General features: G+C 38.4%; 1 protein-coding gene across 2 annotated transcripts in view; it reads left to right on the top strand.

Annotated features, from left to right (window-relative positions):
- ADK (adenosine kinase) overlaps window positions 1–14,342 on the top strand; it is a 277,174-nt gene extending 262,832 nt beyond the window's left edge. For both annotated transcript variants that reach the window (XM_064663829.1, XM_064663830.1), the window contains exon 11: window positions 13,141–14,342. In XM_064663829.1, the coding sequence (XP_064519899.1) occupies window positions 13,141–13,265 (125 nt within the window). In that variant the 3' untranslated portion in view covers window positions 13,266–14,342. The remainder of the gene's footprint in view (window positions 1–13,140) is intronic.
- Window positions 14,343–14,926: the final 584 nt, after the last annotated feature.

Below are 14,926 nucleotides of genomic sequence, written 5' to 3'. Positions count from 1 at the left end.
CAAAATCTTTCCCCTAGAATCTGTCTACTCAGTGGAACTGGGTAGAGAGTTCATAACAAATGAATAGGAGAAGGTGTAAAATCAATGTTTCTTCAGCTTCCATCAATATAAATGTATTGACTTAGTAATCTGCTATGATTTAGTCATATACTACGTGAAAAGTACTAGAGTATGAAATGGAGCCACAAATCATTTTAAAGTAGTGTGATGAAGCAGTGACAGAATGATCACAGCAAATGTATATTACTTATCACCATGCTATAAAGATGTTACACCATTCTCAAGGAAAAGAAATCCCAAGGTAGAAGGAGCTCTTCATTAAGCATGGTACAGTGCCAAATACGAGCTGAGAGCAATTTGCCTCTGTCAGTATCAAAGCAGAGGTCAATGGCTCAAACCACCTGTCAATTTAAAAATCTCATTGGCAGCTTTCATGTACTGAGGAATCTCATAAAGCTTCTGGCTGTGGTTTGAAAGCTACATTCGTTTTTGGTGCACATACCTACAGAATTAGCAGTTCTCTCTCTTACTTGTGAAGCCCAGCATGAGCCTTAAGAGATGGCCAACAACTGTCTCCACTATCAGAGAACTACTCTGATAGAGACACGGAGAGCAGCAAAAGAGGAATTGTCCTCTTTTATGTGTCCTTGTGTGAGTGGACCTTATGGCATCTTTATCTCCTCTTTAGAGACCACAGGGCTTAGTGAAGATACTTCCCTCCTTTTGTTTCTATTTGAGCCAAATTGGCTCTATAAAGCCATTCCCTCATCTTTAATATAGACATTAATTCCAAACATTATTTTTTGATCTTAATCTAAATGTCTCTACAAATTAAATAAAGACCTTGGACTTCTAGGAGTTTGCCTAAAGGTCCTCATATTGTTCAGATTTGCCTGTTTTCATGAGGGAAATGCAAATGATTTTCTATAGACTGACATCCAGCTTTGATTTCAGAGCTAAGTAATATTTGGCATACTTCTATATTATCAAAATTTTAAAATATTATCCTTAGTGTGAAACATTCTTTGACTATATTATACATGTACGTATACATGTATGTATATTTGTAAAACCACAGCACAAGACATAAAAATATAAGTTTGCAAAGAATACATAGTGCACAGAACAGTTACCCAACTATTGAAAATTTGATTGATTCAGAAACCTTTTTGAAAAAAGGTCTGATTCTGTTTTGTCAACACACTAGGATAACTTTGGAATAGCTTGACTGAAGCCAGTGGATTTAAACAAGTATACTCTTGATAAGAATGGAAATGTAATTGAGACCAGTATAATAATTTTTATGATGTTATTCTTCAGAATCCATAGTTTATGGAAGGAATCCAACAACTTTTAAAATAAAAAGTCATCTCGGGGGGATTTAACATCATCTGAATTGACCCTACCTTAAGCCAGGGGCTCAAGCAAGTGACCTCCAGAGGTCCTTTCCAACCTAAATTGCCCTATAGTCCTATGAGTTTAATCCTATAGGTATTATGTTCCCAGGTGTCAGTTCTTGCTCCTCTGGAAATCCAGCCTCAATCATCTTCAGTTGGTGGCTAAAGAGTAGGAGCTGACTGAATTAAACAATGAAGTTCATAGAATGGGAATTCCATCTTCTTGCAATAAATCTGATCTAGGGCAAGGAGAGACTGTACTCATGACTTTGTCTAATAAGTCCCTTATGTATTTCCTGTGAAGCAGTTGTGTGGATGGAAGCATGTGCACATGTGAGAAATTAAATAAGCTCTTATGAATAGTTGCTATATGGCTATTCCAGGAGTGCTAAACATGCAGAAAGATCTGATAATGCCTTCAGCTGAGACAGAGTTGAATGTTTTGTCAGAAAACTAAATTATTAATAAGCTTGTGACTATATTACAAAGAAAGTTACTTAATGGATTTCTAGGGCCCTTGAAGATTGTGGAAGAATTTGTTTGCACTAAAAACAAATATTCCTCTTATTTGTTGTGTTTTCCTCTCTGTATAAATCTCTGTTGTAAGAGCTGCCCTCCCTCCAGTACTCACCCCCCCTAAAGTGTTCTAGATTTGTTGAAATAAGAGTTCAGGGAGCTAGGAGCGGTTCATTACTGAAGAGCAGGAGCATGATATCAGAAGCTACTTCATCCACTTACAGAGGTCTTTAATTTTTATAAGGTTTTTATACTTGTTTAAGATACCTTGGGAAGTTGTCATCATTTTTTAATCATCTTTGATAGAGAGAAATACAGTGGATAAAATATCACTGCTTGAAGTACTCCCTTCTGATAACACCAGAGCTCTGAGCTGCATTTTATTTGGCAGCTGTGAGTGAGAGGTATTTTTTTTGGTGATATCAATTAAGTATGTATGTGCATGAAACTTGTAATGGCTGATTTTTGCTACAACATTTATCTTCACCAGCGAAGAGAGAGGGGATACTACTTTGAATTGTTCTGCCTTTTCTTTGATGTAAAGATAACAGTTATAACAGAAAGCAGCACTCTCTTAGTTCTCATTTATACAACATGGCTAATTGCCTCTGAGCAATCCTGTTGTTACTGAGATCATGGCAAATGAGATATGAAGCTTTGAAATAAAAATACTTTCTTAGTGTCATCAGCATTTTGACTGACAGCCCGCTTTGCCCATCTAATACTCCTGGTTTATAAACAGGATACATGAGTATAATAGCTGAGCTGCAGATAGGACATCAGTCTTTGCTTGCTAAGGGATAACTTGTCAACATGTTCGTGATGGCATTTGTAACTCTCTCAGATAAACATCACACGTAAACCCAGGCTATTAGATGACCATGTTATCTCTGTAACTGACCTTCTATGAACTAGAAAATTACTAGATTATATGTTCCTGGTTGATTTTTCTCAGTCTCAGCTAGAGGCGCATCATTATTCTGATCAATAGTGTAGCCAGTCGCTAGTAATTCCAACATTAGTATTGGCTCAGTTTAGAAATTTGCCACAGTTTGAATTGTGTCTACTTAAAGAAAACCATAAAAATAAATATAACTCAGAAAAAAACATGGAATATTTCTGTTTTCTTTTTTAATTCCCTACTTCTCTTTTTACCAATTTGCCATCCTAAATTAATTCTTTGGAAAGAATACACTCTTCTGTGCTGACATATTACTTAAAACTGGTTGCAAGTGTCGTCCAAGTATAATTGTGATCCAATTTGGTTTAATTGTTTTGTTATAATTGCTACCCTTCTCTTGGTTTCTAACTGTTCCTCTTAATTTTATTACATATGTATTCTTTATCATAATGTAGTAACTTAAATATGGTAATTCACATTTTCACCTATTCAATGTAAAGGCAATCCAGAAAAAGACACAGTAGAATTCATGTAAGGCAGAACATTAGTATACTTGCTGTCATTTTTTAAATAACGTGTAGAAGTGAGAGATCCACTTAAAAGGATCAGTGTATGGAATTAAAAACCTTCAGAAGTTTCTAATTAGACTGAAGCAGGACCTGATCCTTTTAGCCTCTGTGTCTCTTTTCCTGTCAGTGACACCGTCAGCGTTAAGGGAGCCTCAGTACACAGCAAGAGGATTAATATTTTGCAAAATTGGGTTTTAAAAGGTGTAATTTACCTCACCACAAATTCAGTGACATTCTGGACAGGCTTTGTAAGAAATAAACGTCAAATAGGTTGCATACATTTTAAAAAACAAACCTACGGTGTTAAAAATAGATTTTCAAAACCAATTATAAAGTTCCAATTTTTGCTGTAATAGCTATGGGACAATTACAAATTGACTTAACGCCTCAAAGCAAATCATCACCATTTAAAATACTTTGTCATGCCTACTATCCCTACCCTCATAACATTTCATTTTATGTTAATGTGTCATGTGTAAGAAAATCATGTAACGATAAAGAAAATGTTCATATGGAAGGTTAGAAATTACTTTAATGAGTTATTATTACCTTGCTTGCAGACTGTTGGCAATATTTTTGTGTTATTTTAATGTATTCTGAGTAGAGACAGAGGCACTCGTCAGATGGGATCATCAAGAACATTCCCCTGGGAATCAGGGCAGGATATAGTCCCCTAAGAAATGATGTGTCAGATTAGGCTGATGCTATATTCGCAGGAGATAAAACACCACACCAGGAAATATAAAAATACTCTGAAATATGTTGTGTGTTTCACATCTAATGTGCCTTGGTGGGGTGGTTTGCAGACTGACACAATGGCCATAAAGGTACTTCTCAGACTGGGTATTTGCTAGCTGGGTCCTTGCTTGCAGCTGCTCTGTTATATAACAGGATGGTAACGTCTCCCAGAATTTGTTCGCTTCCCCCACACTGAAATGGGTTCATACTTGAAGTGGGAAGATGGCAAGATTGCAGTAAAAAGGAATTAAAAGAAAAAATATGGTACAAGTTGAAAGCAGCTGTAGTAGCAGTGCTTGTAGGTTGGTTTGCCACTGATCTCCGACTTAGCAGAAAGGGACATTATTGTTACTGGTGATCATAAGTTGTTAGTATCAACCCAGGACTTTAACAGATATTTAAAGAGGCAAAAGATATCAAATGTCACTGTATTAAAATAGGAGCATTATTAATATAATGCTAGGGTAGGCTATTTCAGCCCACAAAAGTCGAAAAATTCATAGGCTGCCTAGCTCCTGTATTCCCACTGCATTGGGTGTTGCTTTTTGATTCTCTTTTCATAGTGCTGGCTTGGCTGTGTGGAAGCACACCTGCAAATAAAACCTTCTGGAGAGATGGTTGCTCTGCAAACGCAATTTCAAATCTCCTGGCTTTTGTGCATATGAGTCTCAGCTATGGAGTTACATTCATGTAGCCTTTTTTGCACTTGAATATATGTTAAAAACTGAATAAAGGATAGTACATATAATTCCAATTTATTATCCTTAGAAAGTCATTATTTCTACATTCAATTAGGGCAGTTCTCTTCCTTTTATTCCAAGAGGTAATGGTGTAGTAATCTGCACTATTTAATGTCAATACAACAGATCTGGTTTGAGGTTCAGAAAATTTCCTCAGGTACTAATAAAAGAAAGGTTATTTCACTCTGCTGTCTCAAAAATTACTAGGAAGAATTTTAGGTTTTGAAGAACACTCTCTAGAATGTTTTTAGGAAAAACAAAGAGAAATATCAGCCCAGAAAGTATTTTTTTCAGATAGAGAACATAATTCCAGTGAAAATACCTGTATTTGGGTTGGCATGTGCAGTACCTTGAATACTCCTGGTAAACTTGGAGGGTGTTTTTTAATCAAATGTTTCCACTGGAGGCTGGTGGAGACAAGCCTAATGCAACCAGATTCTGATCCTAAAGGAAATTCTCCAAAGCTCATCATGTGGACTTAAAAAAAAATAGGTCTAAACCACAAGAAGTTGTGACTTAGTTATCAGTTTACTCAATCACATCTTTCTTGGAGCGTATTATAGACTGAAATGGCTCTTTTCTTGGGCAATAAGATGCTCTAGGGAATTTAATAGAAATTATCTGCAGCAGATTATATACAGAGTCCACTAAGGATGATTTATGTGGAAGGGTGTCAGACTAAAAAACACTTGAGACTCCCCTCCAGCCCTGAGCTATTCCATTTCAGAAGGTGGGTAGTCCGCAGTCAAGGCAGCGATAGGAAAACTCCCATCAGTCTGAGTAGGCTTCACATGAGGATCTAAGTTTTCTCAATCCAAGGCACAGCCTTCAGGACCAAACCACTATAGAGTTACAAACTGATCCTACTTGCACAAAAGCATCAGAGAAACAAGACTGCTAATTTTCCTTAGAGGAAGCCTCTGATGGGCCCAAGTGTCTGTACAGGCCCTGGGAAGTATGATCACACCTTGTTCTACAAGCTGCAGTGAGCTGGTCTGGTAGAACCAAACAGTGGTAATCACATATGCAATGCAATGAAATTATTCAGCCTTGAGTAACTGATTCCTAACGGAATAACAAGGATGTGATGAAGTTTTATTTCGGGTTTTTTTTTATTGTCACATTTCTGCAGGAATCTTTCATCAACATGTTCCACATGTAATGGTTTAAAGCATTAGAGACTGAGTTCTTTTTTTGCTTTGTGTATTCAACACCTCCTCTCCATTCCAGGAAAAAGCTGCTAAACTCAAAACACTCCTTTCACTTATTCATAGTTGTCTAGTAAATGCAAAGTTGTTTTATTTGCATGTGTCCATAAATGACTGTATAACCTCAGACTGAGGAAGACATATAACCATCTCAGTGATCCTTACAGAAATTCAATGCATTCAAAATGTGTCCATAAATAAGAAGAAAACAAGAGGGATAGGGACAGCAATACCAGTATTCACTGCTTTTCTTAAAACATGCTTGGTTTAATATTCATGCTGATGATTAGAAAATAAGAAGTTTCTGTAAGAGGGTTGTACACAGGCAGTGAAATGCATTTAGCACGTGACCATTTTATAAATAAAGTAAATATAGACTTCTGAGACATTTTATTCCTGATCTCATGGTTTTGTCATTCTCTGGAAGCAAAAATATTGACATTTACCAGGCTGTTTGTTCCAGCTTTCTGATCTCCTGCAGTTTATTTATATAACAACCTTATCGATGAGCCTCTTACTCAGCTCTCTAGGTTTAACTGAGTTGAGTCGATTTGTTACCACAGCTTCAAGGAGCTGTTACAGAACAAGCGAGACATCCTAATAAAGCTGTAAACGTGTTTACTCAAACATGGTATTGATTTTACTTGGAGAGGGAGAAGCTAGTGCTTAGCATGGTGTCAGGGAGGATGAATTTAACTGCAGTTTTTCATTGTCATCTGTCATGGTTGCGAAACACTAAGTGAAGCCACAAGAGGATAATTAGAATTGCCAGAAATGTAGCCCCTAAAATCAGTTAACCACTTGAGATTTTTGTAGTTTAATTAGTTTTTATTAAAACTTTCCTCCAGTGGTATAGTCAGGAAGGGTTTTCTAATGTTCTTTTCAGTGAGAGATTTCAAGGTTGCCACTTGTTAGATATACATCTTAAATTACTGTTTTTACGAAAGGGTTGGTAACCTTTTTTCTCTCAATTGTAATTAGCCTGGCACTACAGTTCTGTATAAGCACAGAGCCATTTTATTTTAAAGGTGAGAGAAAGACACTTCTTTATATGCATATACATTTATAGTTAATAACATATATATATGTATGGAATAATGCTTACAGTAAATTTTGAGAGAGAAAGTGCTATGGTGTGTGAAGGCTGAATGAAGTATAGTGTATTTGAAGATGCTTACATTTAATTTGTCTTATATACTGTAAGTCTGATGTGTCAGACCACAGTGCCAAAAGACATGAAAACAGAAGCCAAATCCCACCCTTAATCAAAAACGTTTCCATTTAGAATAGCCAGCATTTGGTTTGATAGCAATGGGCAGGGCCTCTGGCTTACCACAGTTCTTGGCTGTAATATCCACCATCTGCCACAAAATTAAAAAAGGAGAAACCTCAGCATGTTGACGTACAGTCGTTCAGTGACTATTTTGCGGAACCAACTGATGCCAACATCTTTTACAAAATCTAGGCTGGCTGGTTGGCTCTTGGCAGCAGCATTGCCAACCACCTGATTACAACTGACCAGGCTCGTGCTACCACAACATTAACCCACTCCAACAGTGCTAAAAGACATCCAAAAAAGCCTCAGTCATCAGCTACAAGGCTTTACATTGCTTGGGTAATATTTCTTGAAAACTGCATCTTCCCACACTGCTGGCCTGGAAATCTAGTGGGATCACATAAAAATAGATGAGCGTTCAAGCAACTGTGATAAATTCTGTATATGAACAAGAGTGTGAAAAGGTGCTTGCAACTGTCCCCATGGTAGAATAACACCATTTTAAAAAATGCAGTTCGCAAATTAGGCTGTAGAAATTTTAAGTACAAAAAAGAGGAGGCAGCTCAGCTGGTCATGATCCTTTCTGTGTCTGGGACAATTTTGCTGGTGAATGGCCTGGCTAGCATGGATTATATTAGGTGCTTCAGGATTCAGCTGGATGCAGAGGATTGGCTGGGAACATCACATAGCAAAAGGTTTTGAGGGACTCTGACTCAGGGTCAGCTTGTAATTGTTTATAATTAATGCATTTGATAATTGGTTTTTTCTGCTTTTCTCTCTTGTATTAAAAAAACCAAACAAACAAGCAAAAAAACCACATTAATTTTGCCATGGGCATTTTATAAAGGTTGGAAGTGTGAGAGAAACTGCAGAAAGACGAGTAGTGGGGAGCTGGGTGACGGAGGCTATAAACGGATTTCCAGCCAGCATTAGTAATTAACAGTCATTAAAATTAATTGTCAAGTGTACAATTTGAAATGAAACATTTGGCTTCAATATGAGCTGTTTTTAAGTGTTGTTAAACCATTACTGAAGCAGACCAGAACTGTTTTAAAATCTTCACTATTGGACTCCCACATTCCTGCCCAACTGCACTAGCACTAGGCATTCGTTCAGAATTACCACTGATAATTTGGAAATAAAACTTTCAGAGAAATCACTGACTTTGGTGAAATTGCCTCTGAAGCGTCTGTTTTCCTAGAAAATTAACTTGGTTCTCCTTTAATGGTTTTTAAGTGCTACTCTGCTCTTAGGAGTAGCAAAGTTAAGACAACACCTTTTGTGTCAGTCAATGGACTGTCTTGCTGTTCTTTTCAAAATCATATTGACATTCCCAAAGAGATTTGAGCTGGTTTCAGTGAGGGCTTTGATTTGGGTCTGGATTTAAGGCTCAAGCACTACTTCTGGCATTTGACTTACAGGACTTTCCATTTGGTGATAAGCACAAAAAAGAAAAAAGCAACTTGATTTTTCCATCCCTCATTCTGTTTGCAGACCTCACAATTATAAACATTGTCTTTGAGAATATGTAGCAAGCAAGCTACAGATAATAAAGATTAACTCTCAATTATTCCAGGCACACTTTTCAGAGCAAAGTGATTTCAGAGTTGCTTTTCTCTACTGAGCAGAAAAGAAATAATTAAGGGCCAAAAATAGCTATTGGTGTGTTATAATCACTTCTATCCTCTGGGAATGCAAATACATTTTGCACCACTCTAACATTTAAAGCAACTTTTGAAGCAAAGTTGTCTTTTCTTTCTAGGAAGATAAGTGGGACGAATTGGACACAGTTTCAAATAAGTTCTTACCATGACTAGGTGCAAGGTGGTTACTTGGCTGTCCATGCCCATGAGGGACAAAAGGCATCCCGTGTACTCTGAAAGCTTACCAAGAGGGCTCATTACAGCAAGGTGGCCTGCTAGACATCCTGCAACTGCCTCTTCTCTTACCCCATAAACAGTTACACATGTTGGATGTCAGGGCAGGAGTCAGACTGTGGGAAAGCCTCGAGTCTGGCTCTTGGCCTTTGTGTTCTAGTGTGAAGAGTGGTACACAATGCATGTAACATCATCCACAGCTTCAGCAGTGCAGAAACGCTAGTACAGAATAGCTGCAGTTGGTAAGCAATATTGCCTGAAGTTTTTTGGGGAAAATATTTGAATTGAAGCTGTCTTGTGTAGCAAAATGTACTACTGCTTTCTGCACTCCGTTCCAGTGATAGCCAGGGACTAGTTCAGACCATGCAGAAGTGAAAGTAGATGCTGAGCTACTTTAGTATGTGCTGGGATGATCTAGTTCTGTGATCCCAGGCCTGTGATACAGGATCAGAGTTCGGTTCTGCTGTTCTGGTCTGTGAAGTTGTAGGAGTGTAAAGTAAGTTTGAAGCCATGTTCATTTATCTTTCTGCATTTCCAGTCATGGCACCTTAAAGAGATTACACACTTCAACTGCTTATCATCTTCCCTCCACCGCCCTGCTCACTGGTCAGGCTGTTTGAGTACTCACTAACTGACTTCAGTTTAAATCAGCTGGGTTAGCAAAGATCCACTGTTCAACAGCTTACTGCTTAAACTGATCTGGCTCATTTTGACAGGGTGTCAGGTTATACCAGCAGCAAAGAAGCATAGTGAAAAACAGATGGGGGAGTAACTACTTCAGCTGGAACTCAGAAGTTCTGAATCCATTCCTTGAGAGTGTGACTCATGGGGTTTGCATCACAGTACCTTATGCACTGGAGGAGGCAAACCCTGAATTATATTCTGACCATGTTGCTTTTTACAGCATTAACTAAAATGAACATTCTGCAGCTAAGGCAGCCAACCTGATAGAGCTCTTTGCTTCTCTGCTCAAACAACAGTGCTTTCTGGTGTTCCCTCGGGGTCTGCTTTGCCAACTGCCTCACCTTACTATGTGATGTAGTTCTGTGTTTGTGATATGTGTGTTTGTATTGTCATTCGATGCGTTGTTGTGTCAGATACTGCTATTTCTATTTCATCTATGAAACACAGACCTTTTAAGAGAAACTCAACAGACAAGAGAATGGTTTGAGGGCAAACTCCCCACTGCAGTTTCTTCATATCTCATATATGACAGCTGTACTTAATGTCATTTCTCCACCACTCTGAAATCACAGAGATCTCTCATTTCTATCCCCAATTAGAACAGGATGTTTTTTCACCTGACTCTGCTTTCACTTAAATCAGAATAAATAAGAAGTAGCTTCACTGAAGACAAAAGATACATAGTAGCTTGAAACTACAGCGAGCCTGGGAGGTGGCGACAGTGTCGGTCTAGTTGGTATTGAAAAATAATTCATGTTTTATAGTCTTCTGCTCTGTGGATTTTCTTATCTTCATGTATGTTTGTTGCCTTGATCATAAGTGTAGAGGACAGTTGTTCTTTCTTGTATAAACCTCTCTCTGAATTCACTCTCTGTACAAAACCTAGTGTTTGCCTTTGGAGGCCTGCCCAGTGCATCTTCAATCCTTACTGAGTCAGAAATGGACTGTCTTAACAGCCTCATTTTACATATGGTTACAACTTGCTCTCAAGTTTTAACCACCCAGAAGCACACTGGCAAGCTCCTGCCTCCCAGGCAGTTTAAATTTAATGATTGACATTCTCCACGTATCCAAGAAAGTTTCTCCTAAGAATGCATGTTAATGTAATGGAGAGCAGACCATTTTCATCTCGTTATTCAGAAATGGGCTGATTTCTGCCAGGCATGCTGTTTGAATTTCTCAACTGTTACCCAACTATTGCAGCTGGACCATCCTGCCACAGTTGTGTTGTCTGTCATCCCTGACTGCCATCAGTGATAGCACTCACAGCACAGTTTCTTCCTGTTTCAGATTCTTATCTTTGTATTGTATACTGATAACTCCTGTCTTCTTCACTTTTGCTGGTGGACTTAACTTTTATTAGTGAAGCGTTCATTTTTTTCCCAGCTACTGTCAGTCAATATCTGTGAAATTCCAGGCAATATGTAGTTCTCTAGAAAAGTATTGATATCAAAAACATACAAGTTTTCTCCTGGTTGTCAGATAATGTGCCTGCTCTCTATGGCCTCCCTATTCCAATGAAAAGTATTTGATTTATAGATTTTGTAGTTTCAAACTCTTCCCCCATTCAGTGCACTTTAGAGAAAACTATACATCAACTAGGCTTCTTTTCACTACCAGTCATGACCAAGAAGGCAAGATAGATCTTGGTAAGTCATGAAAACAGGTCTTTCGCTCACCAGTATTATCCTTCATCAATCTAACCTTAGTTTTCATGTTTTACATGATTTTTAATTTCCAACAAGCAGACATTATTGCATAGGACAAAATATTTTCACCGTTTTCTAAAATTATGCTGTAATGTGCCACAAAAGGAAATATTTAGAAAAAGAGAACTGATTGAATGAGAGCTTCACAATACAATGCAGAGTCTTCGTCCCAGCAGGAACCAAGATGAACAGAGAAAGTGTATATGAAAGCAAGCTAGCAAAACGTATCAGCTTTGAATCAAAATGTGTAATATGTCAGAAATTGGTACCTATGAGCTACACAGTACCTAAGAGAGTCATGGTTTCAAGATTACATTTGTGCTGTCAAGGCCCAAAGCCTGAACATGACACAGAAACTGGAGATGGTGGATGAAAGCTTTAAAAAGAACATCTTTCAGCTTGCTAGAATTCTGATTTTCTTGGGCAAGACTCACTTTCCATCTGTGATTGGATGAGGAAGAGAGATACATCTGAAACATATTAAAACCACGATAAAAGTGAATAAAATATTACCTTTAGAATGACAGAATGGAGTTTTAAATTATAAGATACTAAATTTACTTTTCACATCTTGAAAACCTCTTCCAAATTTAAAATACATATTTCACCTCTGCCATAAGTTCTGCCATGCGTTCGATCACAATAGTTTCAGCCAAGACAAAATGTTTCAGAAATGAGGGACTCAATCCATAAAATTTCTGGTGCTGCTCGTACTTGACTTTTCCAAGTACCTTTTCAGGACTCTCTGCTTCTAATCATTTAAAGAGGTGCTCAGGTTTTCAAAGCACTTGGCTCCCAGTGAATTCTGGCTTTCCAAGCTGTGCATGCCAGGGCTCTGTTAGCTGCAGCTGTGAACCACGTGCCCCTGAGAGGCGCTTGGTTCTCCATACAGTTTGCTCTTTGTGAAGGTATCTGCAGATGCTCAGAGGTACCCACTGCTTTTGAAGTCTTAGATTAAATGTCCCATAATCAAAGGCAACAGATGTCATCTAGCTTTCCTCATCAGGTAAAGATTTTTCGCCTTCTTTGCACTGCGAGCACCTGTAACTCTGAATATAGATAATGTTTTTCTATTACATGCCTTTCTCTTTTTTGGCGAAAAGCTTGCAGACAGTTGTGTGTAGCTGTAGCCAGTAAGAACAGAAGGAGCTCTCTTGAAAGAGAGCTCCTTCAAAACTGCTTCTTTGTTTTTAAAATGGCCTTTGAGGAATCAGGGGTTATCTCCGGAAAAGAAGAGAGCAATAACTCTGGTAAAATCATTTGGAGGACACTAATAATGATCAATCTTTATAATCTTTAATTTACTTGAAGCCACCAAATGGAGACTTCAGATAGAAATAGCAGCAGCACCACTCCAGCTCTGCAGGTCACTCAAGCACAGTCCTCAATTTAAACTAGCCGGGCTGCCTGTGTACATACAGACAGACCAGTATTTCAGTGCTTTTCCCAGTGAGAAACTGATACCCCCAAAAACCCTAATCTAACCATTGTCTTCCTTCTCTTTCGCTCCCACTTTGTTCCATAGGCTTTCTGTCCCAGCTCGTCTATGACCGGCCAGTGACCGAGTGCATCCGGGCTGGACATTACGCAGCCAGCGTAATTATCAAGCGGTCAGGTTGCACCTTCCCAGAGAAACCTGACTTCCACTGATACTGGTGAATTGGAGGGATCAAGAGTAACATCTGTGTTGCCATGGGATTGCTGCCTAAATTTTTCCTCATTCCCTTTCCTCACCTTTCCAATACCTGCATCAACGCTTCTGTACTTCTGTTTGTTGTATCCTAAACAAAATATATATTTCTATGGTGTTTTCCATTTCATACATCTACAATGTCTCAGTAGTCTTAACTTTTGGAAACAGTGCTAAGTGAAGCTTATTATCTCATCTGTCAGGAAAAAATGTTCTATTTACACTGTTTACAAGGAAGTACCATTTAAATGACACTGCTGATTAACACCATTAAAATACTTCTGTTGAATTCTCTAGTTTGTATCCAGCTGTGGCCAAATCCTATTCAACTTACGTGAAATCAACAGACCTGACTTTATTTGTCACTTAACATTATAAACCAGGAATTGTTCTTTCTATACAGTGGAGTCAGACCAGTGTAAAGAGCAGTGTAAATGTCCCAAGAATTTCCATATGTATTGGAGTGTACAAGATCTGGCCATCAGATCCAGCCCAGCTTCCATGAAGGTACATCGCTGTTTTGTCCGTAATTTAAGGACCTGATCCACAGTTGATATCATGCATTCAGTCGTCTTGCACTGATGGCAATAACTTTGGGTCTGGCCCTATGTGAGAGCAGGCTCTGGCCACTTTTATCTGTCAGTACATCTATAGGTCTATAAGTACAGTCACTTTTCTCTGTCAGATGAGCTAGCAGATAGGTACTTTCAGTGATTTCAGGGCAGATGCACGAGTTGATGATGAACATAAACTTACAGATAGGTCCTATCTCCTCATGTGAGCTTCCTAGAGGCTGTATTAAGGTACACATAATGAAAATGAGGTACAGAAATATTTATGCAGGATATATTGACAGGATATGCCAAATGGAATCTCTGAAACGCACATTTTTAAACTTTTAATTTACTTTGGATAATTAAGCAATATGGTGGATTTTGTTTGTATTTACAGTATTCAAAGAGGTGATCTTACACTGCATTCATTACTTTGCTATGTAATTTGATACTGATAAATAAAAAATAATTGTCATACAGTAACTCCTGGTTTGGTATTAGTATGTGTCTGTCTTTCTTTCATGTATCCTACTGAAATGGGAACAAGAAATGGGTGCTTAACCTCCAGCACATGCTATATCTCAACATTTTATACATGACTTTCAGTGTCTAGGTCAGTGTTCAGGGGTGATATCAGCAGTAAACAAGGGAGGGAACATCAGTTTGGTGCTTGTACCAAAGGAGAAATGAAAAATTAATGGCTGGGGTTCCTCAAAGAGTAAAGTCGGTGCAGGGTTCACACTTTACTGCCCAGCATGGAACAAGGGACACACAGAGACTGAATGTTGTTATTACAGTTTGTGTATTGCAAAGAACATGGGGAGAAATCAAGGCTGGGATCCCAGTTCCCTTGTTTGGCCCAGTATCCAATCTGACACAATGGACAATAGGTTCTGTCACTGCAGAGTTCACCTTGTGGGATTTCTGCAATACATCAACCAGCAACTTCTGAAAATCCTCGTGCATCCATGGAATGCCATCGTCACAAGCACAGGGCACTGCCTGGTGAGTACTGCGTGTCCTTCAAGGACTCGGGCTCTCCTGTTTCTCTGCCTGAGAAAGGTTGT

The sequence above is a fragment of the Pseudopipra pipra genome, chromosome 8 (assembly GCF_036250125.1).
Source record: "Pseudopipra pipra isolate bDixPip1 chromosome 8, bDixPip1.hap1, whole genome shotgun sequence".
NCBI lineage: Eukaryota > Metazoa > Chordata > Aves > Passeriformes > Pipridae > Pseudopipra > Pseudopipra pipra.
The sequence above is the reverse complement of the archived record's forward strand: the minus strand, read 5'-3'. Positions and strand labels throughout refer to the sequence as shown.